This window comes from Myotis myotis, unplaced genomic scaffold, assembly GCF_014108235.1.
Source record: "Myotis myotis isolate mMyoMyo1 unplaced genomic scaffold, mMyoMyo1.p scaffold_m19_p_6, whole genome shotgun sequence".
Lineage (NCBI taxonomy): Eukaryota > Metazoa > Chordata > Mammalia > Chiroptera > Vespertilionidae > Myotis > Myotis myotis.
In genome coordinates, this window is record NW_023416368.1 from 39320650 (window position 1) to 39348605 (window position 27956).

At 36.3% G+C, this 27956-nt stretch overlaps 2 protein-coding genes and 1 pseudogene across 3 annotated transcripts in view; 1 reads left to right on the plus strand and 2 right to left on the minus strand.

The window, feature by feature from the left end:
* ADAD1 (adenosine deaminase domain containing 1) overlaps positions 1 to 14159 on the plus strand; it is a 28253-nt gene extending 14094 nt beyond the window's left edge. The window contains exons 6-11 of one of the 2 annotated variants that reach the window (XM_036314884.1): positions 2716 to 2839; positions 4832 to 5002; positions 5920 to 6149; positions 9605 to 9842; positions 11849 to 11981; positions 14046 to 14159. In XM_036314884.1, coding sequence (XP_036170777.1) covers positions 2716 to 2839; positions 4832 to 5002; positions 5920 to 6149; positions 9605 to 9842; positions 11849 to 11981; positions 14046 to 14159 — 1010 coding nt within the window. The remainder of the gene's footprint in view (positions 1 to 2715; positions 2840 to 4831; positions 5003 to 5919; positions 6150 to 9604; positions 9843 to 11848; positions 11982 to 14045) is intronic. The other variant, XM_036314885.1, reaches the window with a different exon arrangement.
* Positions 14160 to 17360: 3201 nt separating this feature from the next.
* LOC118657917 lies at positions 17361 to 20707 on the minus strand (annotated as a pseudogene).
* A 1158-nt stretch (positions 20708 to 21865) lies between these two features.
* Positions 21866 to 27725, minus strand: IL2 (interleukin 2). The gene is made up of 4 exons (XM_036314321.1): positions 27431 to 27725; positions 27281 to 27340; positions 24409 to 24543; positions 21866 to 22142 (listed from the first exon to the last, which is right to left on the minus strand). The coding sequence occupies exons 1-4, from the start codon at positions 27575 to 27577 to the stop codon at positions 22032 to 22034; spliced, it is 453 nt and encodes a 150-aa protein (XP_036170214.1). The 5' UTR covers positions 27578 to 27725; the 3' UTR covers positions 21866 to 22031.
* Between the last annotated feature and the right edge of the window lie 231 nt (positions 27726 to 27956).

Genomic DNA, 27956 nt, shown 5'->3' on the forward strand with positions numbered 1-27956 from the left:
TGGAGTGGCTTAAAAGTTGGATTTAATAAGGTTGAAAGTAAACTGGGAGAAATATTTTTGAACAGGGATTGATAAATGTATCCCATTTGTTGGGAACATTAGTGTCAAACTCAGCTCTGCTACTTCAGTGACTTTGGGCAAGTTATATACTTAATATCTCTCTGCTTCAATTTCTTCTCATTTCTTAAAAATAGAAATCATAACTTTTACTTCACTGAGTTGTTAGGGTAAGATATGATAATGTAAATAAAGTATTAGCCTAGTACTTAGTGTTTAGTAAAATTTTTATAAATTACATTTGTGATGATTAAGATAATTGATATTTAAGTAATAATAGTCAACACAATTCTTAAAAAACATTACAAGGATCGAATCTGAATTAGGAAATCACAGCTAAGATGGTTGTGATGGTGTACCTACATTAGTGTTGAGATAGACATGAACATGAAGAGAAAAAATACTTTAAAAAATTATTTGAAGTTTTCATGGGAGAACGGTGTTTTCATATACACAGGGAAGCTGATGTGAAGTTGTGGGAAGAAGAGAGTGGGAGAGAAGAGTAATCTGGCTTTAGAATAACTCACACAATCAATACATACTTGAATATATTATTAGAAACCTCAGATGGGTGTTTCTCACTTCCCAGCCAGCCCATCTGCAGCGGACTTGGTCTCACATTCCCTGTGATGGCAATTTCATACTTTTCCTGTGTTCTCAAATATCCCACAACCTCTCTTCCATTCTTACTGTCACCTACTGGCCTTGCCTCATGTCACCTACTGGCCTTGCCTCAAATCCAGACTTTATTCTGTCCTCTGCCACCATATCTGTGTACTTTCCTCCTCTTGTATCCACCTTTTCTCTACTGTTGGAGTGGAGGAGGGATCTCTTCTCCTAAAGACTAATCCTTCCCCTTAAATTCTGTTTCCATTCTCCTCCCATCTTGATGAATGCCATTTTAAGGTATCCCTTCTTTTTTCTGCATCCTCAAGCTTTAGTATCTGCATGAAACATTTCGGGTTGAATTACAGAGCTGAGAAAAAGAGCTGAATTCTTGGCCACACCATTGCCCTTTATAAGTCAGAAGTTTCATCACCATCCTATAACTTCCCTTTTTACCACCTCCCACCCCTTACTGCATGGAGCAGCTGCACTATCCACTCCTACCCCTCCTCTAACATTCTCCATCTTGGTAAATGGCATTCGCCCAGTTGCTGAGCCAGACTAAAAATCAAAGTCATCCATTCTTTATCCCCTTTCCTAACACCCTAAAATTGATCTCTAAGTCCTTTTGATTATATCCGCAAACTATACCTCAGATCTGATAATTCTTTCCCATTTAACCCCCATCATTTGAGACTCAAGTTATCTTTTACCTAGATTACTGTAACAGACCTCCCTTAATTTAGTTTCTTGGACCCTACATGTGAAATCCCCACACAGAGGCTGTGACCCATTGTGGTGTTTGCTGCCTTAAGTAGATTTGCCATAGCTTTTTAGTGAAACTCACAAACTCCTTAACATGGTTTTTGATGCCTTTTTTTTTCTAACATTATCATATGCCATGCCCTTCGCTACCCTCTACCAAAGCAGCCATACTGTCTCTCTCAGCCCAGGGTCTACATGAGCTACTTCTTGCCTAAATAACTCTTTACCTCACCCCCATGCTGCTTATTCCTCATCCTGAAATTTACATTTCCTTTTCAGAGAGAGGGATTCTGCAGCTGGCCTGCAAGAGATGGTATTTCCCTCTTATTCTTTACATCAGTCCCATGCTTGTTTCCTCCAAGGCCATTGTCACAATTTGTGGTTTGTTTAGTCTTTTCTTCTGTCTCCTATTAGAAGTTTCATGAGGGTGTCTGGCTGAGCTATTTATTCCCAGCACCTAACTTCAGTACTTGTTAGTACTGGTTAGGACCGCAACAATTTTTTTTTTTAATTTAATGGAAGTCCTTTAGGTAGTTGCAAATGGGAAACTGAACTTTGTTTGAAAGACTAAGAGGAGAGATTTTCTGAAAGCATCAACACTGAAGTAAAAGACAGAATGAACAGGATACTCAGAGGAGAATATTTAGAGAAAAAGAGCAATGAACTAGTGATCAGGCTATATAGAAAGACCCCATGGTTAGGTGTGAAAGGAAAAAAGAACCAGTGTCTTTTCTGAGCATAGTGTCAAGAGAATCTCAAACAGGATGCAGCAAAAGTAAATGGAACAAAACTACTGGAAAGAACATAGGTGCTTGTTTCTTAAAAAAAAACATACACAAAAAAACCAAAAAACATTTCAGTAAAGCAAAGAAATAAACTAGAAATTGGTTTGTAGAGAGTTTGAGTAGATTAAAAAAATGTTAGAGGCACTATCTACAATCTGCTTAATATGGTAATAGAAGGGCAAATGAAGTCTCTTAGCAAGCTCAATAAATCTATATGAAGTATAGATGCATATTGGAAAACAAAGAATATCTGGTGATTCTGGTGCTCTTGGTAAAAACTGAGATGAAAATCATAATATAAAATATGCTGTTTTAATTGAGCTATTGAAGTATTGTTGAATTTTTGCTTATTAGAAGACTCAAACTTGTATTTGAAATTGTAGAATTATTTTTCCATTTTTTCGGTCAGTATATTTTACTAATTTTAAAATGGTAAGCTAGATTTTGAACCTAGGGAAGAGGGAGGTCAGAATAACCTGCTGCTGTACCTGCTCCCCTCTAGCTGGACGGTACGAAGTTGTGGCTCTCGGCACAGGTGAGTATAACTACAGCCAGTGCATTAAGCCGGATGGAAGAGTGTTGCATGACACGCATGCTGTTGTTACGGCAAGACGGTCTCTCCTTAGGTAGGTAACAGACACAGTAAATGCTGTCAAATACTAATGCTCTCAATCCATGTGAATATGTCTTTATTTACAAATGGAATTTGACTGATATTTGAGCCAAGGATGTGACAGTCTCTTATTTATCCAATGATCTGATTATTTCCATGACACTTTTCGAAACCTTGTCGTAGTAACTGTGATGTAGCTTTATTATCAAGACCTTATGATTCCAGTATTAAGAGTCCTACAACCTTTTAAAGGATAAAAATATCATCTTTATTACCAATGAAAGTAATTGGAGAGTATTGCTTTAGATCTAGGCCAAGTAGGATTGGCAGTATTTCACCCCTGAATTAGTCATACTTATCCAAAGTAGCACCAGAAATGGATTGGTTTCCATTCATGAGGGCTGTGCAAATTTACCATGTAACAGAGTGTATATAAGGGCATCTTTAGACAGGCAGATCTCAAAGAGAAAGAGAGAAAGGGGATGAGAGGATCATGCCTAGTTTCTTTCTCCAAACTCATCAGTCACTCCATTCCTTACAAGGGAATTGATAGCAGGCAGGAGGGAGAAGCCAGGAATGTTAATGATTGGAAATCCCTTATGAAACAGAAGAAGTGGAAAGTAAGTGTTACTCCCACAGTATCCACCAACTTTTGGTTCGCTTATCCCATTAAACTTATTTTACATATAACATTTTAATGGAAATTTTCACATACTCATAAGTGAGAATAGGATAATGAAGTGCTAGAGCAGAGGTGGGCAAACTTTTTGACTCGAGGGCCACAGTGGGTTCTTAAACTGGACCGGAGGGCCGGAACAAAAGCATGGATGGAGTGTTTGTGTGAACTAATATAAATTCAAAGTAAACATCATTAGATAAAAGGGTACGGTCTTTTTTTTTTTTTTTTATTTTTATTAATTTCAAACAGGCCGTAGTTTGCCCACGGCTGTGCTAGAGTGTTTTTTGTTGTTAATCCTCACCAGAGAATATTTTTCCATTGATTTTTAGAGAGAATGGAAGGGCAGGGAAGATAGAGAGAGAAACATCAATGTGAGAGAGTCACATGGATTGGTTGCCTCCTGAAAGAGCCTCAACCAGGGGCAGGGATTGAGCCTACAACCAAAGTACCTGCCCTTGATCGGAATTGAACCCGGGACCCTTTAGTCCGAGGGCTGACATTCTATCCACTTAGCCAGACCGGCTAGGAGTGGAATATTTTCTTTTTCTTTTCTTTTTATTTTTTTAAACAAATTTAACTATATGACTTTATCTGAAACACTTAAGTATGTATCTTTGATTATAAGGAAGGAATCCTATAATCTTAAAAGGAAAGTTTGGGGGGACTCCATTAAAGCAATGCAGCACATTGTCCTCCCATCCCCTTAGTGCTATTCGTATTATTTGACCTCTTTAAAGATGCCTCTTCTGGATTCATTTCTTTCCATGGTTGGCATTGTTATGTACTGATGCTTAATTTTACTATCATTTACATAATTTTTCTATCATTAACATAATAGGATTAAAATCATTTTTAATAAGCAGAATAGTGTTTGCCCCTGATTTGATTAGTAGTATCTTTTAGGAGATCTGCTTCACTTCTTAATACAACTGTGGTCTTCATTGTATTAATTAGTTGTAAAAGCACAACTATGCATTTGTGTTTTTGTCTTCAAAATCTGAGGAAGGAGGAATTGATATGAAAATGGGTCTTTTGCAGGATATGATAGCTGAGGACTGAAATGTGAGAGTAGAGTGGTAGTCAAGGAAGAATTTTGCTTTAAGGCAGGTCATGAGGCAGACTGGGCTCCAGTTGAGGACTTCTCAAGGGACTGATTCTTCATTAAATAAGGTTAAGATTATTTTAGGAGTTATTATCAATTTAAAAAATGTTAACATACATGTCAACAAATTCCTATGTGCTCATGACACGTGGGAATATGATGCTCATTAAGATAATTACTTTTAAATTGTACAACTTGATAAAGTTATAACTCATTTTTTTTAGGTACTTTTATAGACAACTTTTACTCTTCTACAGCAAAAATCCTGCTATGATGGAAAAATCAATTTTTTGTACAGAACCAGCTTCGAATTTACTCACTGTCAAACAGAATATCAATGTTTACCTCTATATGAACCAATTGCCTAAAGGGTCAGCCCAGATTAAGTCACAGTTGTAAGTATTACAGAAGTTGTTTTTAAAAGCAGTTGGGATGGCCATGTCAAGTATTCTGAATCCCTTCAGCAGTAGCACAAGTAAAATTGTATCTTACATATTTCCCTCCAGCCTTGATGTGTTATTTGTAGACTACAAGAGGCCACAAATTCTGTCTCCCTCCCTTCCACTCAACCTGATCTATTACTACTAATTAAATACGCATGTACTTCAGCACCTGCTTTTCTGTGCTATTGAAAATCTTCTCCTTTCTAGTTGGAAGAATTCATAAACTTTAGAAAACTATGGATTTATGCACTCTTCACATACTAATACAGGAGTTAATGAATGCATTTTGTTTTTCTGGTGAGTGTATGGCCAAAACTTCATTACCTTGATGAATGGTAGCCTTAGCATGAAAATTAAACAATACAGAGAAACACAAAGAAAGTAAAATTCTCTTGAAGTTGACCATCTGAAAAATTCTTTTACTAACATCTTTGAAAAGAAGGGCAATGAGTGTTCCTGGAGAGAAACTTAAAGAAAAATAATTTTAGATTTTATTTTTTTAACATTGTATTGGAGATTGAATAAAAATAGTTTTCTTTTTTTCCTTTATTTTGTAGTTTTAGAAAAATTTCATACAGAAAAAAATAACTCAGAAACTATGGTAAGGACAAAAATATTAGGTTTTCCTTTGATTTTAAGATACAAAGAATGGCAATAATATGAAATTTATCTTTGTTGGAATATCTAAATGTGGCTATTTTCTGTTTGGAACCAGGTCACTCCATTCCTACCTTGCTTTTGGTTTGCATCTGTTACTGGAATTAAATGTACACTGGCCAGTTAAACATGTTTAAGAACAATTCTTAGGTACATGTAACTTTTATTTTGTCAGCTTTGTTTTTTTAAAGGAAGAAATTTTCTTTCTTCAGGCGTCTTAATCCACATTCAATATCTGCATTTGAAGCCAATGAAGAACTCAGTCTCCATGTTGCTGTTGAAGGCAAAATTTACCTGACTGTCTACTGTCCTGCAGATGTTGCCAATAGAGTAAGCAGTATGTCCTCAAGTGACAAATTGATGAAATGGGAAGTGCTTGGTGTACAGGGGGCACTGCTGAGTCACTTCATACAGCCAGTTTATATCAGCGGCATAGTTGTTGGTGAGTGGACTCAGTACCTCCTGATGCTTTTACAAGGACATACACTGTATTTATCAGTATAAAATCAGGTTGTCCATATGTGATGTTATATTTAAGGGGGGGAAAGAAACCAGATCCACTGTTTTGTTGAGCTTTTCATTTCATGGTAACTTGGAGTCACACAAGTGACTTTTGTCACCTTACCAGAGGCTAATATTTAATATTTTAAGTTAGCCAGTTAGATGTATTCTGTCTTGAACTTTTACTTTAGTTTGCACAATACTCAATCTTCCCCTTTCTTTTGGAAGCTGTTTCCTTGAACTTCTCAAATCTAATAGCTTACATTTAGTTATCCCTGAAATAAGAAATTCATTAGGTGCCCATTTTAGTTCTTTCCTACCCTTTTGCTTTTTTTTGTATATTTGGTTATGATCTTTTTTTTTTTTAATATATTTTTATTGATTTTTCACAGAGAGGAAGGGAGAGAGATAAAGAGTTAGAAACATCGATAAGAGAGAAACATCGATCAGCTGCCTCCTGCACATCTCCCACTGGGGATGTGCCCGCAACCCAGGTACATGCCCTTGACCGGAATCGAACCTGGGACCGTTCAGTCCGCAGGCCGACGCTCTATCCACTGAGCCAAACTGGTTTCGGCATGTATATTTGGTTATGATCTTGATCCTCTGCAAAGGAAGTAAGTAGAACACAATTTTTCTTTGGTGGGGGATATTACAGAATGCTGTATTTATATTTGAATGGTTTTCCAGACATTATTTCAGTGACAAACAATTTTGGGGCTCATTTCTATAGTTTTCATAGAGTCTTATTTGTTTCCACGATTTAGGTTAAATACTGTCATTATTTGGCTATTTTTTGCTTACTGTTAAACTTTGGTAACAATTAGATGTGTAAGCTTTAGATAGCCACCTTGGTAATATCTTTGTTTTTAATTGGTGCTATTTCTGTTAATTTTTTTTTCTAGTTCTGCATATTTTATACCCTTTGCTTTAGGAACTTCTCTTGTAGGGAATGTTTCTTCAGTTGAATATGTATGTAGGATATTCTTGCCATTCAGCATTTCATGTAATATTGGTTTGGTGGTGATGAACTCCTTTAACTTTTTTCTTATCTAAGAAGCTCTTCATTTGACCTTCAATTCTAAATGATAGCTTTGCTGGGTAGAGTAATCTTGGTTGTAGATCCTTGCTATTCATAACTTTGAATGTTTCTTGCCACTCTCTTCTGGTCTGCGAAGTTTCTGTTGAGAAATCAGCTGACAGTTGTATGGGTACTCCCTTGTAGGTTACTAACTGCTTTTCTTGCTGCTTTTATGATTCTCTTTTTGTCTTTAACCCTTGGCATTTTCATTATGATGTGTCTTGGTGTGGGCTTCTTTGGGTTCCTCCTTTTTTGGGACTCTCTGTGCTTCCTGAACTTATAAGTCTATTTCTTTCACCTGGTAGGGGAAGTTTTCTGTCATTATTTTTTCAAATAGGTTTTCAATATCTTGCTCTCTTTATTCTCCTTCTGGTATCCCCGTGATGCGAATGTTAGTATGCTTGAAGTTGTCCCAGAGGCTCCTTACTCAAATCTTTATATATTTTTCTTTTTGTTCTTCTGATTGTTTTTTGCTTTCTAATATTCCAAAGCATTGATTTGATTATTGGAATCCTTATGATCTAATTACCTTGCTAAGGTTCTACTTCCAAATACTATCATATTGGGACTTAGGTTTCAGCCTATAAATTTTGTGGTGACACATTTAGTCTGCAGGACAGTATGTAATAATATGTAATATTTTCTTTTGAATTTTTGTTTTCTATTCACTATTGACACAATGACTATTCCACAAATGTTATGTCTTCCCAGCTTTTTTCTGTGTCCAAGTATATCTTTAACTAGCCTTCATTTTTCAGTATCTTTTATTTATTTTTAATTTTTTAAAAAATATTTTTATTGATTTCAAAAAAAAAAAAAGAAAACAAAGAGTAGAGAAATGGGGATGGAAAGAGACCTTGCTTTGGGCGATGGGTGCACAATGCAATGTACAGATGATGTTTTATTGAGTTGTACACTTAAAACCTGTATGGTTTTGTGAACTAATGTCACTCCAATAAATTCAATTAATAATAATAATAATAAAATATTTTTATTGATTTCAGAGAGAAAGAGAGGGGGAGAGAGATAGAAACATCAATGATGAGAGAAAATCATTAATCGGCTACCTCCTGCACGCCTCCTATTGAGGTTCAAGCCCACAACCCAGGCATGTGCCCTTGACCAGAAGCAAACCCAGGACCCTTCAGTCCGCAGGCTGACCCTCTATCCACTGAGCCAAACCAGCCAGGGCATCAGTATCTCTTGATTTGGAACATTCAAAGGAGTGCTTAGAAAAAAGGTGTCAGAAACAACTCGTGTTCTTTTTAACTCATTTATATTTCTCAAATAGTCATAATGAATGTGAGTCCAGGGTCTAACTCAACATCTCTAATGATGTGGACACAAAACTTTATTTGTGAAATATATCTAGTGGTATTATATAAAGCAGTGATTCTCAACCTTCTGGCCCTTTAAATATAGTTCCTCATGCTGTGACCCAACCATAAAATTATTTTTGTTGCTACTTCATAACTGTAATGTTGCTACAGTTATGAATCATAATGTAAATATCTGATATGCAGGATGGTCTTAGGCGACCCCTGTGAAAGGGTCGTTCGACCGCCAAAGGGGTCGTGACCCACAGGTTGAGAACTGCTGATATAAAGATTATCTTCTTGTAACAACCTCTAACGCTCTAAGACAAAAGAGATCTGCTGTAGAATTACTGATTTTTAAATAGGAATGACTGTTCCCTAACTTCTATATTAAGTTTGATGAAGCCCTTTTATTATACTAATAACATTGTATCTTTTTGAGTTCTCTTCAACAGTTATTTTAACTGAGAACTCTTAAGTTTTTGGTATTGCCCACAATTTTAACCAGAAACAGTCTTTAAAAAATGTGTTGTGAAACCAGAACATTGTGGTACTGGAGCACTTGTAATTTGTGGCCTTTAGATGTGGAAAAATACTGCCCTTTCACCAGTTTTTTCTCAGCCGTGTTTGCCTGCTGCAGTAAGTACTGATTTCATGCTGGGGTCTGAGAAAGCAAGACCGAAGGAACTAATTCTGTTTGGCAAAACCTGTAAAAAGTACTAGTTTCCTTCTGGGTCAGCTCTGACTCTATGCTCTCATTCACTGGAATTTGAATTTGTTACTTTTCATAGAAAGTTCTTTTTTGAATGGAGATTCTGACTGTCCTTACCTTGCCCAGCTACAGAATTAGCTGCCAAAGAGTAGAAGTGAGAGAGGGAAGGTTGCAGGATGAAGGATAAGGAAATGGACGTTAGACTCTTTCCAGTCATTTTTCTGTGTGTTTTTTTGGTGTGTGTAATCTCTGATGTTGATAGTATTTGTTCTGTTTTTGCCTTCTAGGTGATGGGAATTGCAGTGATACTAGAGGCTTAGAAATTGCTATCAAACAACGTGTTGATGATGCGCTCACTTCAAAACTCCCCATGTTTTACTTGGTTAACCGACCTCACATTAGCTTAGTGCCCTCTGCATTTCTGCTTCAAACGGACGTGGACTATAGGTCCTTGAGTCTGAACTGGGCACAAGGGGACATTTCACTGGAGATTGTGGATGGCCAAAGTGGGAAGATCACTGAAAGGTTAGCATAATTCATTTCCTCAAAAACCACATTACTTTTGCAAAAGAATACATTTTAATACAAGTTTGAAATGCATACATTTCTAGAAAAAATATTTCTAAAACTGGTACAAAAGAGGGAAAAACCTAAATAGATTATTTTTATGTGAAAGTTATCAAGAAGGTGCCCTAACTCTTCCTCAAAGAAAGCACCATTCTGAGGTGGTTCAGAGGAATTTTATAAACCTTTAGAAAGCAGAAATTTCCAATATTATCTAAAAAGATGGAAACCATCCAAATGCTTTTATTAGTCAAATGTATCATTGATACTTAAATATGATAGAAGATTTCTGCTCCTCCTTCCAAAAGTTACAAACCAAGTTCACTTTTATATCCAAGCAAAATTGCTTAAATAAAATATTAGGAAGCAGAATCAAGCAATACATTAAAACAATAATGTATTTTATATAACAATATCAATTGGTATTTTTTTCTAGGAATGTGTGGGTAGTAATAATAAAAATAACACCATGTTAGAAACTCTTATTTAATGTATTTTGTCAGATTAATTGATCTAGGGGAAAATATCACATCTCTATAAATTCTAAGGAGGCATATAATATAGTTCTACAACTATTCTAGATAACGATACTCAATAAAGCAGGAATAGATATTTTTGTTAAGGATCAAATGTATCTTTATTAATCCAAAAGTATCATCATAATTGAAATTTCAGAGGCATTTTCACTAACATCTAGACAAAAATGATTGTTTACTGTTATTTAACAGTAAACTTAATGCATTTGGATAAGAGAAAAAAATGAGATATAAAATACTTGAAAGGAGGAGGTAAAATTACTATCTTTACATATGGTATCATTTTATACCTGAAAAGCCCAAGAGAATCACCTGAAAACTACCAGAACGAAAATCATGGTGGAAAATTCATATAGAGAGGTCAGTAGTTTTCAAACACATGAGTGTATGTTAACTGTTGTTGCATTTAAATTACCTCAACACTTACTGGCTTAAAAACAACCACTTATTACTGCTCACAAGTCCTTAGGTCAACTGAGTTGATTTGGTTGGGCTTCTCCAAGCATGTAGGGTCAGCTCTAGGTTAACTGAAGGTCCACTTGGTCCTTGTGTTCTCTCAGCCTCTAGGAGACCAGTCCCAGCTGGTTCACATGGTAGAGGAAGGAATCCCGAGAGAATGAGAACTCAAAGCCTCCTGAGGCACCAGCTCAGAACTGACACATGATCTATTCTGTTTGCCAAAATAAGTCACAAAGCTAGCCCAGATTCAAGGGGAGGGGAAATCCAACACCACTTTTTGAAGGGTCAGTCTGAAAAATGATATTGTTAAATGCATGGAGATGGAGAAACGAAGGATTTGGGCAATTTTTATAATCTGTCACAAGAGCCAAGTAATGAGAAGATATAATGAAGGGAAGGAGTTTCAATAGCAAAAACGTTCATGATATATAAAAACATAGAAAAAATATATCTACATGTGCATACATGCCCATATACATGGAGGATCAGGAGGTTGGTCTATATATTTTACTTTTTTAGTGAGTCAAAGTTGACATACAGTGAAATGCACTGACAGTTTCATGAATTTTGACATATATACATACTTGTGTAACCATCACCCTGGTCAAAATGCAGGACATTTTTATCTCAGAAAATATTTCTGTGCCCCCTTCTGGACAGTTCTTAGTAGAACCACTATTTTAATTTGAGTCACCATAGGTTAATTTTACTTTAAGCAATAAAAACTTACCAAGTATCCATCTTCTACTTTAATTTTAATTTGACACTATAATAACTTAAAATGTAATTTCATTAAAGAAATGAACTTCAGACAGTAATTATATTAAAAATATTTTATGTAAAAAATTTCACTATATGTATTGCACATAAATTGAGGTAAATACCTGTCTATTCTATGTTGATTTTAATCCCTACAGTTGCCCTGCATAAATTGTTGAATAATGATTAGTGACTGCTTCATTTCTTTCACAGTTCTCCATTTAAAAGTGGTGTGTCCATGGCAAGTCGGCTGTGTAAGGCTGCAATGCTAAGTCGATTTAACCTGCTTGCTGGTGAAGCTAAGAAAGAGGATGTACTTGAAGCTAGTACATATCATGCAGCTAAGGTAAGTCCTTAAAGGAATGCAATTGATCATAGGAATATAATTTAAGACAAAAATAAGGTAGTAACTTTATGATATGTAGCAAAAATTGGTTGAATAGTTTCTGAATATAGGATAGTGCCATGTAGTGGTAAACTTAATTTTTAAATAAACATGCCAGGAACTGGAAATGTAAATAAGTATTGTCACTTAAAGTAGCCATGGGGTATGTGTTTCGTATAATGTGTACTTTGACATTGCTCAAACCTGCTGTCATACCCAGAGAAACAAAATGAGAACAAAGCTTCTTCTGTACATGATATTAACTGTGCTAACTAGAGAAGTTAATTATTCTAAATTAACACATTATGATAGACAAATTAATTTTTCTGTCTTAATTTTGTGAAATAGCTTTAATTTCAGCAGGTGATTTGGGCCTGAGTAAGTAAGTGGTGTAGATAACCTTTTTCTTTCTTTCTTTTTTTTCCTTTATTGTTTCAAGTATTACTATGTCTCCTTTTTCCTCCGTTGACCTCTCCCTGGCCGCTCCCACCTCCTCACACCCCTACTGTCTGTGTCCATGGGTTATGCTTATATGCATACATACAAGTCCTTTGGTTGATCTCTTACCCTGCCACAAACCTTCCTCCTTTGCCTACCCTCTGAGGTTTGACTATCTGTTTGATGCTTCTATGTCTCTGGATCTATTTTTGTTCATCAGTTTATGTTGTTCATTATATCCCACAAATGAGTGAGATCATGTGATATTTATCTTTCTCCTAATGGCTTATTTCACTTAACATAATACTCTCCATGTCCATCCATGCTGTTGTGGATAGTAAGAGTTCTTTCTTTTTTACAGCAGCATAGTATTCCATTGTGTCGATGTACCACAGTTTTCTATCACTCATCTGCGCTTGGCATTTAGGCTGTTTCCAGATCTTGGGTATTGTAAATTGTGCTGCTATGAACATAGGGGTGCATATATCCTTTCTGATTGGTGTTTCTGGTTTCTTGGGATATATTCCTAAAAGTGGTATTACTGGGTCAAATGGCAGTTCCATTTTTAATTTTTTGAGGAAACTCCATACTGTTTTCCACAGTGGCTGCACCAGTCTGCATTCCCACCAGCAGTGAAGGAGGGTTTCTTTTTCTCTGCAGCCTCTCCAGCACTTGTAGTTTGTTGTTTGTTGATGATAGCCATTCTGACAGGTGTGAGGTGGTACCTCATTGTTGTTTTGGTTTGCATCTCTCGGATGATTAGTGACCTAAATGAGTGGAGAGATATACCATTTCATGGATTGGAAAACTCATTATTGTTAGGATGTCAGTTCTGTCCAAATTAATCTATGCATTCAATGCGAACTCCTTAAAAAATGCAGCAAGCTTTTGTGTAGAAATTGGCAAGCTGGTTCTTAAATTGATGTGTAAATCCAAAGGATATAGAAGAACTAAAACAGTTTTTAAAAAGAATAAAACTGGTAGACTCATTACAAAATCTATCATAAAGGCACAGTAATCAAGACAATGTATTGATATAATGATAGAGACAGATAGATCAATGAAATAGAGTAAATCCACATACTTATAGTCAGTTGATTTTGTACAAAGATGCTAAGGTAATTTAATGGGAGAAAGAATAGTTTTTCGACAAATGGTACTGGAACAACGGAATATCCATGAGTAAAATAAAATAAAAAATTAATTTAGATTTATACTAGTCATGCAAAAAAAAAAAAAGAACCTCAAAATTGATCATAGATCTAAAAAAGCTAAAACTATGAAACTTCCAAGGAAAACATGAGAAAATATTAATATTCTTAGATTAGGGAAAATTTTCTTAGATATGACAGCCAAAAGCACAATCCACAAATAAAATTTTTTAAAAAATTATTTTAGATTAAATTTAAAACTTAGCTTTAAAAGTCATTTGGGTCGATGTTCAACCACTGAGCCACACTGACTGGGCAGTAATTAAATATTTTAATTTTTAAAATGTCAAATTGAAAAGACAAAATTAGGGATACTTATTTTTCATAAGCCAAATTCTGCCTATGTTCTATAATTCAATTTTTTTTCTTCCTATAGTGTTTGTCTGGATCCTATCAAGAAGCTAAAACTTTGTTGAAATCCTACTTACAGCAGCATGGCTATGGCGCCTGGATTGTGAAATCTCCCTGTATAGAGCAATTTAGTATGTGAATTAGGCAATCCATTGTCACATTAAAAATCTTTTCTTTTTTTGGTGTGTTTTGACTAGTAAATTAAAAATATATTGGTTCAGCTTTCAAAATCAGAATCTTACAATAGCAGTGTCTAGAGATAAATGAAAATTTGTAAATATTCATGTCAAAGTACATTGAAGCATTAGGGTTTTGAAGTTTCAATTTTTAGAAAAATAATTACCTTATTCATTATTGTAGCCATTTTGTATTTATTTTTTACAAACATAAAAATAAATAAAGCCATTACCCTTTTTGCAGTTCAAGAGAAAATTCTTTCTTTTAAGTTTTTGTTTTAAAGCTATTCATACAGCAAAAGATATTCAACATTGTGTCCTGGCATCTCACTTAATTTTTTTAAAATATATTTTTTTATTATTGATTTCAGAGAGAGGAAGGGAGGGGAGGGGGAGAGAGAGATAGAAACATAAATATGAGAGAGTATCATTGATTGGCTGCGTCCTACACTTCCCACGCTGAGGATCAAGCCTGCAACCCGGGCATGTACCCAAACCTGGAATTGAACCGTGACCTCTTGGTTTATAAGTTGACGCTCAACCACCGAGCAACACCAGCCAGGCTCACTTAATTTTTTTAAATTAATAATTAAAATCCAAGAATACAAATAATAATTTTTACTCATTTGTTGGTTAATTCAACAGACATTTGAGTGACTAATATTTGCAATCACCATACTATGTGATAGTAAAAAGCAGTAACTAAAACCATTTCTTATGTCAAACTGCACATGTAAATGCAGAAAAATGTTAAACATGTTAGGGAATAATTTGATAAATGAGTTAATCTGATAAATATAAGATTATCATAAATGCTTTAAATAAGATTGCTCATTTTCAAGTGTCCTATAAGATCCATTCAAATGTGAATTAATTCTTTATAATAAGATCAATAAAAGATTCTTTAGCTTTATATTTGTTTATCTAATTACAATGCTTAGATGAGAAGGGAAAGTTTAGTTACTCTTGAGTTAGAATATGTATCTTTAGTGAAGCTATGCATTTATTTCATACTTTAGCCTCTTCAGTTTATTCCTTAGTTTCAGTCACAGGTGAATTAATTAAACATTATTATTTCTCAGACTTTATTCCTCTTAGCTTGAATCTTTATCAAATTTACTAGAGGCCCAGTGCGTGAAATTTGTGCATGGGTAGGGTCCCGAAGCCTGGCTGGCAATTAGGACTGATCGGGGCCTTCCTTCCCCCAGCTACCTGCCAGAGTGTTCCTTCATTCTGCACCACCCTCTGGTGGTCAGCACGTGTCATAGCAGACGGTTGAACTGAGGGGACAGTTTGCATATCAGCTTTTTATTACATAGGGTAAGCTTCATGCCACCCCATAGGAACTGTGATAATCTCTTAGGAAGTTATGTAGGGTTTTTGGCAGAGTTTAGTTGATGAACATTGAAGTCATTCTGGAAAGATATACATGTCTTTCAGTAGACTAGATTCTATACTTACTACTATAAGGTTGAACCATGTAAAACTGCCATTTTTTGATAGGTTAAAGAGGTCAAATATGGGCAGTTTCATGTGGATCAACATAAATATACTATTAATTTCCATTTTCATGAATTAGATGATATTTATTGGTTATTCCTCCAAATTAGTATTTTCTTTTTAAATATTTTCAGTCTCTTTTCTGAATTATTTCCTTCCACAACTGATTTCCAGCCTTTATTTCTATTATTTTTTGATAGTTAACTTGCTTTTGAAAATATAAGATCTTTCACCTTCTCTTGGCTCTTCACATTTATGGGTATTTTGCTTTAGATTGACTCTTAAGACATGAGGAAGAGTACCAAGTGGTTAATACTTGCCTCTGAAAGTTTTGCCTAAATAGTAAAGGCCCTATGTTAGACACTGCCATGAAAATCAGTAAAAGACAATTTATTTTCTCAAGAAATTTAGTTTTAAGAATAAGGAAAAGTGAATATACCCAACTGTTTTTACAGACAACCTAGTAAGTATCCCTTATTTATTCAACATATAGTCACAGAGTGTCTCTATGTGTTATGTCTACTCAGTTATTTGTACTGTTTTGGTTTAGAGAAAGATCATATCTAGAGAGGGGTATCAAGGGAGATTATGTAAAGGATGAAGGAGATGGCATTTAGTAGAAGGCCAGCATTTAGTAGAAGGCCGTCATTTAGTGGAAAGGACAGGAGATGGCTTGAAACCCACTGGCTTTTATGACTGTTAGAAGTTACTTAATCTCTCTTAGCTCAGTTTTTCATTTATTGCGGGGATGAAATCGATACTACATCATTATTTTTCAGGGGTGGAGGCTTAATAGAAAGGGCTGTAAGCTACCCTTCATCGAAGCAGCAATGCCTATCTTCTTTTATCTATTATGTATTGGGTTGCATAAGATGTTTTGCTTGAAGAAAAGTAAACTACTAAATTCAGACTTCTAAACTTCTAATGTTGTTCAAAAACCACTAAACTAGTTGCATCTAAATTGAAGTCCTTTTTAGTTCTAAGGTTCTGTTACCTGAGCAAGCATTGAAGAATAGTTAAAATTTATAAGGATGTAATAAAGCAAAGATTAGAGGGGAAATGTCAGTCTTTGAGGCTAGAGTATAGAACTCTTGCTGGAGAAGTTGAGAATTGAATTTAGCATTTTTTCTCATTTCGGGAGGCAGAAGGGAGTTCTTGAAGGATTTTGTGTAGGGAAATGACATACATTCAGATGCCACGCCACAACATTTTTTTTTGTTTACTTATGGAAATTTGCAAACATATAAAAGTAGAATAGTAAATGAATCCCCATGTACTAGTACCTATCACCAAACTCAATAATTAAAAAATGGCAATCTTGTTTGATATATACCTTCCCAAATTGGTTTATGTTAGAACAAATATCAGACATATTATTTCTTCTGAAGATACTGTGATTTGTATCTATAAAATGTGAGGACTCTTTAATGCACACATATGTATAGCCACAATTCAGTTAGCACACCTGAAAAATTAATAGTAATCCTCCCATTATCTCATAAATTGTAGAATGTTAGAACCAAGATAAAAATTACATATATTAAAATTTGTACTTTTGTTAAGTATCTAGTAATCTATATGTTTCCTCACATTTTTTTTCTCTTAATTTGGTTCTTGAAAAATGGGTTTTTGTTTGAAGTATCCCACAAATTCATTTTTGTTGCCTACATTTCCGTGATGTCATTTAACATGGTCTTTTGTCCTTTGTATTTCCTGAATCCAATAGTTAAATCTAGAGGCTTTCAAAGTCTAGTTCAAAATTTTAGCAAGAATATTTCATAGTTAAATTATTGGCATGAGTGATGGATTATGAATGGAGATTTTAGTGTTGAGTCCCTTCAACGTTTGAGGAGTCTGTGTGGGGCCAGGGACAGACAGAGCCCTGGACAGTCAGATCTCGGCTTAGGCCGCCTGTTTTTACCCCCAAGTTCAGTAATTCCATTTTCTTATCTGTGCCATGGTATTAAAAATTGTTAGAAAACAATATTCTGAACTTTTTAATAAAAAATATAGTTGTGTTCATCATGTATTAAGGCAGTGCCTATACAGGATAAAACAGACATTTCATCTGTTATAGAAATTTAGACTTTAAATTGGGAGGTATTTTTAGATAAGTTTATTTTGCACATGAAATGATGTGAGCATTATTTTAAGAGAGCCTTAGATGAAACTTGTGAAAAATAATTTGATCATAATGTATATGTGAAATATGTAAAAATGCTTTGAAAATATTGATGAGGATTGGTAGGAATTGTTGTCAGACTTTATAACAGTTAATGAAGGATCACTGTGAGTTATAAATGCAAGTTTATTTTCTTTGAGAATGAGCTGAAATTGATAGTTTCTTTGATGTGAGAAAGGAGAAAAAATACTAAGTAAACAGGAAGGATAAGAATTTCCTCTTTAGAAATAGTTTGATCCTGATACATCCTATAATCTGACTTTAAATACAATTTACTGCTCTGTCACTCCTTGTGTTATAATAGTTGTCAGATATATTTGATTTTGGGTAGTGGTTTCAGTGGCACCAGAGGAGCACCCTCTGTCACTTCTAGTCCTAAGGAAGAAACCCACCACAGAACTCTGGTGGCGCTGGGGTCCCCCTTACCTGTGCATTTCTCAGTGTCTTCCTGGGCAAGATGAGAAGACTGCACTACTCACCTATCCCAACACAGCCTCTCCCTGGGGAGTCTTCTATGGGGAGGCTCTGGTGCTTCAACATCATTGAAAGAGGCTACTTGGGAGTCTAAGCATTTACTCAACTATTAATGCCATTTGCAAGTTCTCATTAAATTCTGAATCCCAGGGAGTTTCATTAATCTCAGTTAAATCAGCCCAAATATGACTTATTTTCCACCCCCATTGGCTAAACACTCTATTCCCCAGCAATGTTGAGATCTTAACAAGTCTCATTTTAGGCCTGGAGGCAATGAAAGCTGGTAAAGATGAGTTCTGGGGAAAATTGCCCTCAATTTGTGAGTCATTGGAATGCTTTTAAGGAGAGGAATTTTTTTCCTCAGAAGGGACACAACTAAAGAAAAGAAAAGGGGCAAATGAGTATTCTCTGTGTCTGCATCCTACATCTTAGGGCCTCACTCCTTCCCACCCTTAGTAGGAGAGGCCTGGAGGGTCTAACTGCATTTCTGTAGATCTTACATCAGCCTCCGCCCTCTGCCATGTATACCCTATTACCACTGTAGAAGTGGACTATTTTTTTGTATTTGAGTTTATTCTTCATTTAACTTTTAAAACACTACTATAGTTGCATATTAAAACAACTAGTGAGTATATTACAATTACAGTCCTTCACTCATTCACTACAGTAAATAAAATGCCAGCAGTGAGTGTGATTCACTGGCCCCATTAAGAAATCTGACACTGCCCTAACCGGTTTGGCTTAGTGGATAGAGCGCTGGCCTGCGGACTGAAGGGTCCCAGGTTCGATTCCAGTCAAGGGCATGTACCTTGGTTGCGGGCACATCCCCAGTGGGGAGTGTACAGGAGGCTCTCTCTCATCGATGTTTCTAACTCTCTATCCCTCTCCCTTCCTCTCTGTAAAAGATCAATGAAATATATATTTTAAAAAAATCTGACACTGAACACCACCTCTAGGATGATGTCATCATCCTTTTATGCTTCTCCATTGTAATGGTACTGTCTTTCTTGACTTGGATCAAAGTCCACCAGTTCTACCTGGTCCATTTCATCAGTCTCTTCTACTTCCTTTCAGGTAGGAGTTTTTCCAGCAAAGAGAGTTTATCAGGAGAGAGAAAGCCATTCTCAGGAAAGTTTACCTTAAATTTGATGATTAGGTGATCCTTTTCATGTGGTCTATGATGAATTTGCATGCCTTCATTTAACACACATTTGATATCTTCATGCTTGACAGTCTGACCTGGATGAAGGGTGATGACTATGGTTCGGTTGTCAGGAATAGCTATTGGCTTTTAGAAGCCACGCAATGCTTCAGCCAGCTGTACGTCCATACACATGAAAAGGTTTTCTCCTTGTCGCATAAAAACAGCATGGTCTTTTTGATCTAAAACAATGATATCTCCTGGCTCCAGTCTTGGTTCTTGATCTTCTTCACTATGGAATGTTATCTTCTGGCTATCTTTCATGCCTTTATCATTAAGAACTTATAGAATCTTCTTCTCTCGAACTATCTTCCTTCCATTGCAGCTTTTGTATCCATCTTTAGAACTGATCCATTCCCCATGGCCCTGGTACTCCATGCATGCAGATTGAATTTGCTGAACCATTCCAGGTTCTATCTGGTGATTTCTTATTTATATTCCAGTACCTCAGCAGTTGAGACAGCACTCTACTGTTCCTTTCTTATCATCTCAGCCTACATATTTGTCACAAATCACATCTTTTTGCAGAGCTAGTTTTCCTGTTGCACCATTATATAAATCTAAGGTTATTGAGAGCTGATGACAACGTTTTTACCTCTCCTTTCTCTCTCTACCTTCCTCCTCCAAAACAAAACAAAACAAAACAAAAAATGTATAAAGATGCCCATGAGAGAGCCAAAACCACCACCTGCTCCACCTTCCTTTAATTGCTTGTTCTCCTCCTCTGTCACGTAATTCCCTTTTCTTTGCATCAGAAAGCACTTCATAAGCTTGAGAAATCTGTTTAAACTTCTCGCCTTCATTTGGATTCTTATCAGGTGGTGCTTCAAGGCCAGCTACCTGTAAGCCTTTTTCTTTTCTTTTTTAAAAATATATTTTTCATGATTTCAGAGAGGGAGGGACAGGGAGAGAAAGAGATAGAAATAATTATTTGAGAGAAGCATTGATTGGCTGCCTTTTGTACTGTCCACACTGGGGATCAAGCCCGCAAACCAGGCATATACCCTGAGCTGGAATCAAACTGTGACCTCCTTATTCATAGGTCAACACTCAACTACTACGCCATGCCAACCGGGCTGTAAATCTTTCAGTTCTTCCTGGGTGGCATTGGGTTTGACCTCCAAAACATCATAGTAAGTGGTTTCTTTTACCATTTTTGACAGCTGGTGAGTGGGCCGAGGCAGGTGTGGAGGAGCTGGAAAGAACACATTGCTCTAGAAATGGAATATTTAAAAACTGCCAATGAGGACTTCCTTGGATGTTTTTAAGTGTATATTCATAACTTTAATTTTTTCCCTTTCTTCTGTGTCTAGACCATGAAAAGAATCTAGGTAATAATCGCAATTTTCATAACTATTGTTGCTGTAACAATTAAATGTCATGGCCTTGGATCTCGCAACACCTTGCCCTCCTGCATTTCATTCTATGCCACCATTGATGATAATTAGGATGCTATTGCATTCCATAGATTTCCCATGTCATACTATCATTGTGGTCCTTTACTATATGAACAATCCTGACCCAGGAGCCTATGTGAGAGTTTATTTCATGGTGCTTTTTCTGGTACAATTACTGTGTCTGCGTCAGGAAACAGCATACTCGGAATAATTCAAGGACGGTCTCATAAAGAGATGATTTACCAAGCTAGGGTACAGGGAAACTATGAGGAAGAGTACAGTACTTGGAGCTGGTAATAGAAGTGCACCACGCCTGCTTGAAGGGAGGAGTGGAAAGAAAAGTTAGCAGAACCCAGAGGGAAAAATCTTGAGAGAGCCGCCTTGGCTGAGAGGCACAACCACTCCATGGGGAAAATCGGGAATCTCTTCTATCCCTCCCACTACCCACCAGGGCTCCCCAGTGGCAGGACCCAGTGGAGAGCCAACAGGCCGGGAGACTCCTGAGGGCAGAGAACAATGTGTAAGATGTTGGGAAATGGATGGAGAGACACATCAATTATCTGAAGAGTTTCAAGAATGTTTGTGTTAGCATCTTGTTTATGGAGATAGAAAATCATATAATTTGATGAGGTTTTCTTAAACTAGAACTAAGGAACTGATCAGGTCATGGTAGGAGAAAGCAAGAGCTTTGAGAAGCCCATTTCCTTATTCCACATACCTTCCAGGAGAAGAGTGACTTTTGTAGGCATCTTAGCTGTCTTGTGAGGTCACAGGAGTAATTTGAAAATATTTTAGTGATTATTCTGTGCTTGTTGTTATTCATCACCTTTATTAAATAATTTTATGAATTGAACTACACATATACATTATATTTAACAATTCAATATAAAAATAAATACTTTGGGATAAATAATTTATATTTTAGAGCCCTTAGGGCTTACAAAAAGAATCTTAAAAGATCCATATTTATCATCTGAAGACGAAGAATAATTACAAAAGGTAAACCATACATCAAAAAATAAATATAATTTTTAAATATTTAAATAAATAGAAAGCCTGATACATTTTAAATGGGAAGCACTTAAGTCAGTGTTGAGAAGATTCTTTGACAAAAGGTAATCCACTTGTTCAGGAATTCTACGATGGTCACCGTCTCATCATCATAGTCACATTTGAATCTCGTTTCAGGTCCCTAAAACACAAAAATTATAATTATTTTCTTAGTTAAGGTTGGTTTACCTTAGATATAATTATTCTCGACGTATTACAGGCTTATGGCCTTTATTTTCAAGGAGTTAAACATATTAATCTCATTTTCTTGAAATGATCAAATTGATATGCTGAAATTATATGTTATGACACCAAGTGATAGTAACACACAAGCTGATGTTGTTAATCCTGTCAATTTTAAGGAACACAATATTTTCCCCCTTGAATTATATACCAATAAGCATTTTTTGTTGTTAATCCTTACCCAAGGATAGTTTTTCCATTGATTTTTAAAGAAAGTATAAGGGAGGTGGGTGCGAGAAGAGAGAGAGAGAAACATTGATGTGAGAGAGAGACATCAATTAGTTGCCTCCCACACATACACCAGCTGGGGCCAGGGAATGAACCTGCAATGGAGATACATGCTCTTGACTGAATCAAACCCATGACCCTTTGGTTCTTAGGCTGATGCTCTAAGCATTAAGCCACACCTGCCAGGTAAGCATATTTTTGTTGTTAATCCTCACTTGTGGATATTTTCCCATTGATTTTTAGAGAGAGTGGGAGAAGAGACAGAGAGAGATACATCGATATGAGAGAGACACATCAATTGGTTGCCTTCTGCACAGGATCGAGCTTGCAACTGAGGTACATGCCCTTGACTGGAATTGAACCAGGTACCCTTCAGTTCGTGGATGACGCTCTATATCCTGAGCTAAAGCAGCTAGAGCCAAGTAAGCATTTTAAATGAAAACAGATCTAAACAAATATTTCATTAAATGCATGCAAAATCAAGTTTTTAACCCTCCTTTCCTCTGCATGTAAATCTATATCTATAGGTTACATGTGTGCAGTACCAGTGATATACACATTATACTTTATTTTTTAAACCTCAAGTCTCCTGTTATTCTATTTAAAGGAATCTCTTCATGTTTTCCCCTAAACGAGATAGAGCCAGTCAAGAGTAAGTTAGGACAAACTTCTGTTTGGGGGTAATTTGTGTGAAAAACAGTTTCATATATAGCCATTACCCCACCCCCCCACCTCAGTATCAGTAAAGGACCAACTTTTGAAAGTTCAAACAATGGAAGTTTTGTTTTGTGGACTGACTTTGGAAATGAATTTCCTTTGCCTTTAGCTGACAAAGTAGGAAAATATTCTGATATATAGTAAGATAAAAGAGGGCTTTTTAATTTTGAAGTAATACCTATCCTGGGAACATAACCAAGTGAGATAAAGTATTCATTCCCTTTAAATAAACTGTTGAAGTGTTACATACTTTTTTACATACAATTGAATATTATAACCTCTTAGAGAGTGAGATTTTTAAAACATCAGGCTTTTGAAACTCAGAGTCTCTGATTTTCACATAATTTTCTCTTAATTTTGCATCAAGAACTTAGAGTCAGTTCTCTGATATTGGTAAAAAATTTTAGAGCATACCTTTTGACATAGATGAGAAACAGTCTATCAATGTCTAGATGACATTGCTCTCGATGTATTTTTAAAGAATTAAATGAAAGGAACAGCCTACTAATGACTTCTGTTCGGAAACAACTAGAGTTAAGATTTTTTAGGACCTTGGCTCTACCATCATTAAAATTACACTGTTTATTTAGGATACCTATTAACTCATGACTTTTGTACTTTGGCATATTGGATGAAAAAAGAGAGACATGAATCTCTTTTACATCACCTGAGTCCCTTGTATATTTCATGCTTCCTCTGCGTTTAAAAATTCTTAAGGTTTTGAAAGTATTGCCTCGAAATAAGGAGTTAATTATCTAATTCATTGGCTATTTTAATGGTTGCTGATTTTTAGACCAGTCTCTTAGTCCTTCTACCAGTGGTAGGGAAACCTCATTTAAAAGGCCTTTTAGATAATCAGTGTTGGTAATTCTGGAAAATGGCCTGAAGGAATTAAAAAAATATATAATGAAAACTGTGCTTTCTGTGACATTCAGTTCAGTGTTTTCTTCTACTCTCAGTGTTGTGTTAATGTGAGAGGTGACTGCAGGGCCACGGGCTTGTCCCTGTGTGGATGGTGGGTGGAAACCTTCTGGCTCTTACCCTTATATCTTATTCTTCCCAGCTCCACAGTGTATCACCTAACACACAAATGATTCATGCTCACAGTGGATTTAAAATGTATGAGCACTTCACAAACACCAAAAACGCTGTACTACTCTAAAATGCCCCTCCCTTCCATGTATTTTCTTTCCAGATGAGCAAGTGAAGTATTGCCTTACCTTCAGGTTCTGAACGAGTACATTGACATTGCTCATTAATTCCGTGATATTGCTCAAGCTTTTCTCTAACGTTAGCACTTTCTCCAGAGGTTCACGTTCTTCTATTAGACACTGCAGATGTTTCAATTCTGTGGCCTGGAATAATAAAAAATATTATTAGGTTAGTTTGCCTTGACTCAAAGTCAATCAGAACATAACCTCAAATTTATTTTATTAAGAGTAGCAGGACGTGGTTTTTACCACTCTCTCTGTTCTCAGCATTACTGTCAAGCTGGACCAATAGAGTTTACATGATAAGACTGGAAAAAACTAGAGTTCAGCTACTCACGATTAGAATTAATTGTTAGTTAACAAATAATCATTAATTTCAACTTAATTTGGTTTTGCAAAAAGGCAACATTTCTGCACCTAATTGTAAGTCACAGATACAGGCTGAATTATTAGGACCAGAGTAGGAATGTGGTATGGGTCACATTCTAGTGTTTCATGGTTCAAGAGTTGAGAATCATGGAATGTTAGGACAGAAGGAGCTCTTGGATGCCATCGGTCACAGGCCAACATTTTATACATTAGCCATTGTAACACTGTATAAGATTGGCTTTCAAAATAGCAAGTCACATATAACTGCATCTTAATTGTTTACTTTTCTATAATAAGTACATTAAGCATTTTTAAAAATGATTTGTACCAACCAAATAAAACATTGCAATATTTGAAGTATTTTTGAATGGGCCTTCTGATTTAGACATATACACATGATAGTATTTCACACTTCTATGGTACGTGATAATTTCAAAGTGTTTTCTCCTAAATAAGTTCATTTAAGTCTCACAGCCACCCTTTGAGATAGGCAATGCAGAGTTATCTCCATGTTACAAATAAGGAAAGTAAATCTCAGATTTTGTGTTCTCCCAAGGCCACATGACCAGGAGGAGCCAGGATTAAATTTCAGTTTTATCTTTATAGCATTAACCCAGAATCCTTTGAATTAATTGTTTTTATCATTTTCTGAAATCTTTTAGAAACATGGAATGGTTGTAAAATGAACAAGTGAATGGAGTTTATCACATCACTTTGGTTTCAAATAGATCTTGAGTTGTCATTTAGAAACTGTTAGATTTCAAAGAATCTACCATCCTCTTTACTATGCACCCATCTCATGTTTCTAACAATCTTCAGAGGGAGAGGTAGCACTGCACCACACAGGTCTTAAGACATTTTCATCTGCTGGCCTCTCAACTTGCTACTGCAGGTTCTACAAGTTCAAGGCTGGAGTTTTCGGCATGGGCAACTTGGAGTTAGTCCCCTTAGAAAAGTCTAGAGCCGTGGTTGGCAAACTGTGGCTCGCGAGCCACATGCGGCTCTTTGGCCCATTGAGCGTGGCTCTTCCACAAAATACCACGTGCGAGCCGGGTACAGTGCGATTGAAACTTCGTGGCCCATACGCAGAAGTCAGTTTTTGGCCTGGGCGAGTCTATTTTGAAGAAGTACTGTTGATATTTGGCTCTGTTGATTAATGGAGTTTGCCGACCACTGGTCTAGAGCAGTGGTTCTCAACCTTCTGGCCCTTTAAATACAGTTCCTCATGTTGTGACCCAACCATAAAATTATTTTTGTTGCTACTTCATAACTGTAATGTTGCTACTGTTATGAATCGTAATGTAAATATCTGATATGCAGGATGGTCTTAGGCGACCCCTGTGAAAGGGTCATTTGACCGCCAAAGGGGTCGTGGCCCACAGGTTGAGAACTGCTAGTCTAGAGTCTTTAAGTTGCTAGAGATAAGAGGTATGTGTCTCTGATTCAGCTGGAGGAGATCACTAAGTTATTTCCTTTTCATCTTTTAAAAGAGTAGCTTGAAGCATAACTTGAATAAGTAAGAGGCAGATCAATGGAATTACATCTATGATCCTTTAAATCCCATTCTCACCCGTCCTCCCGCCCCCCGAGGCTTTCCCCAGCACTGGTTTTGCCTGTTCTCTGTTGACCCACGTAGCTGTTAGCAGTCCTCTCTTAGCAATAGGGGCCTGGATGATCTGTGCTTATCTAGCTACCTGAATCCCAAAACAACCAAATGGAGCTTTTAAACTTGGAAAATAAATCATCTAGCATAAGTCTCTAGGCCTATTGGCATAAAAGATGTATAAGTCCACAATTGTACTTTATACTCTCCAGGGACAATTTTGTCTTTACTATTTACTACTAGTAACAGCAAATGCTTGTATGGTGCTCACCATACGCCAGATACTTGTAGGAGTCCTTTACATTTACATATTAATCCTCACAGAACTATATGAAGTATGTAGTTATTCACAGATGTAGACAAGAAACAGTCACAAAGAGAGCCTGGTAACTGCCCCAGTTCACAAAACCTAGGACATGGTAGAGCTAAGATTTCAGTTCAGATCTGGCCCTCAGGTCTGTGCTATGGATTAGTGCTATGTTGCCTCTCAAAGGCAGACTCTTAGAGATTTCTCCTAGGACACAGGGTTTATTTTAAAGAGGGCTGCTCTGATGTCAGTTTCAGTAATTTTCATGGTAAAAGTACATAATCGATATCTGTAGAGTTTTACATTTTCAAATGAAGCAGTAAATTCACATAACCTTGTTTTAAAACTGTCCCAGCAATGAAATGAGAATATTATTTTCTTCCCAATCCCTTTCCCTCCAAACACAAACAAGAACATCTAAAAAATATATAGGCAAAGCCATTTTACAAAAGCCCCATTATCAAACCTGGATATATATTTAAAAATATTGGTTACTAATACTTTTTCTCAGGTGAGATGCCATTAATACAATCAGTGTGCTAATTTCCATTTTACTTTGCATCTTAATAAAACACAAAATGAACTTAGAAAGTTGTACTTACATTCCTGGGCATGTAAAACTTAAACGTGAGCATCATGGGGAGCTTGGAGTTCTTGTAATTCTGAGAAAACACAACAGACTGTTATTACAAAGTGCACTCCAGGCAGAAAAGTTAAAGGGAGTCATTTTAGCAAGCAAAGGATATACATACGCTGACTCTATTCAGAAGCTGCTGCATATCCAGTATCAGGTGCTCCAACTGCTGCTGTGTTTCCTGGCTGGAGCTCGAGGTAGGTGCACCGTCTGCGATGAATGCGAGAGTTAGTACAATACAGGACAAGAAGTGCATCTTGTACATTGTGGCAGGAGGTGAGGTTGATGCGAGTAGTGATAAGAGAGCTGATAGAGAGCTCTTGAGCAAAAGGAGCAATTTATACTGTTAATTCTGGAAAAATACCATGGGGGTGTCAAAATATTTTACATATTACACATATTTTCAAAGACTTTACCTGTGTGGCAAAAAGCATTACCTTTATTTTTCCTCTTCTGATGACTCTTTGGAATTTCTTTAAACCCCCGTGAGCTGACTGAATGGATGTAGGTGAAATCCCTCTTGGTTACATTAGCCCACACTTCTGTGGCAGTTCCAATGCATATGCCTCACGCCTTCTGTATGAAACAGTTTTTCCTCCTCTTTCATTAAGGGGGCGGGGAGACAAAAGTGGCTCATGAAAATG

What these genes read in the sequence shown, in the direction of transcription:
- IL2 (XM_036314321.1), bottom strand. Translation starts at nt 27,577, where the DNA reads ATGTACAAGATGCACTTCTTGTCCTGTATTGTACTAACTCTCGCATTC. An exon ending in AGCTTCTGAATAGAGTCAGC is followed by an intron (nt 27,341 to 27,430) that starts GTATGTATATCC and finishes GTGTTTTCTCAG; the next exon opens with AATTACAAGAACTCCAAGCT. An exon ending in AGTTTTACATGCCCAGGAAT is followed by an intron (nt 24,544 to 27,280) that starts GTAAGTACAACT and finishes TTATTATTCCAG; the next exon opens with GCCACAGAATTGAAACATCT.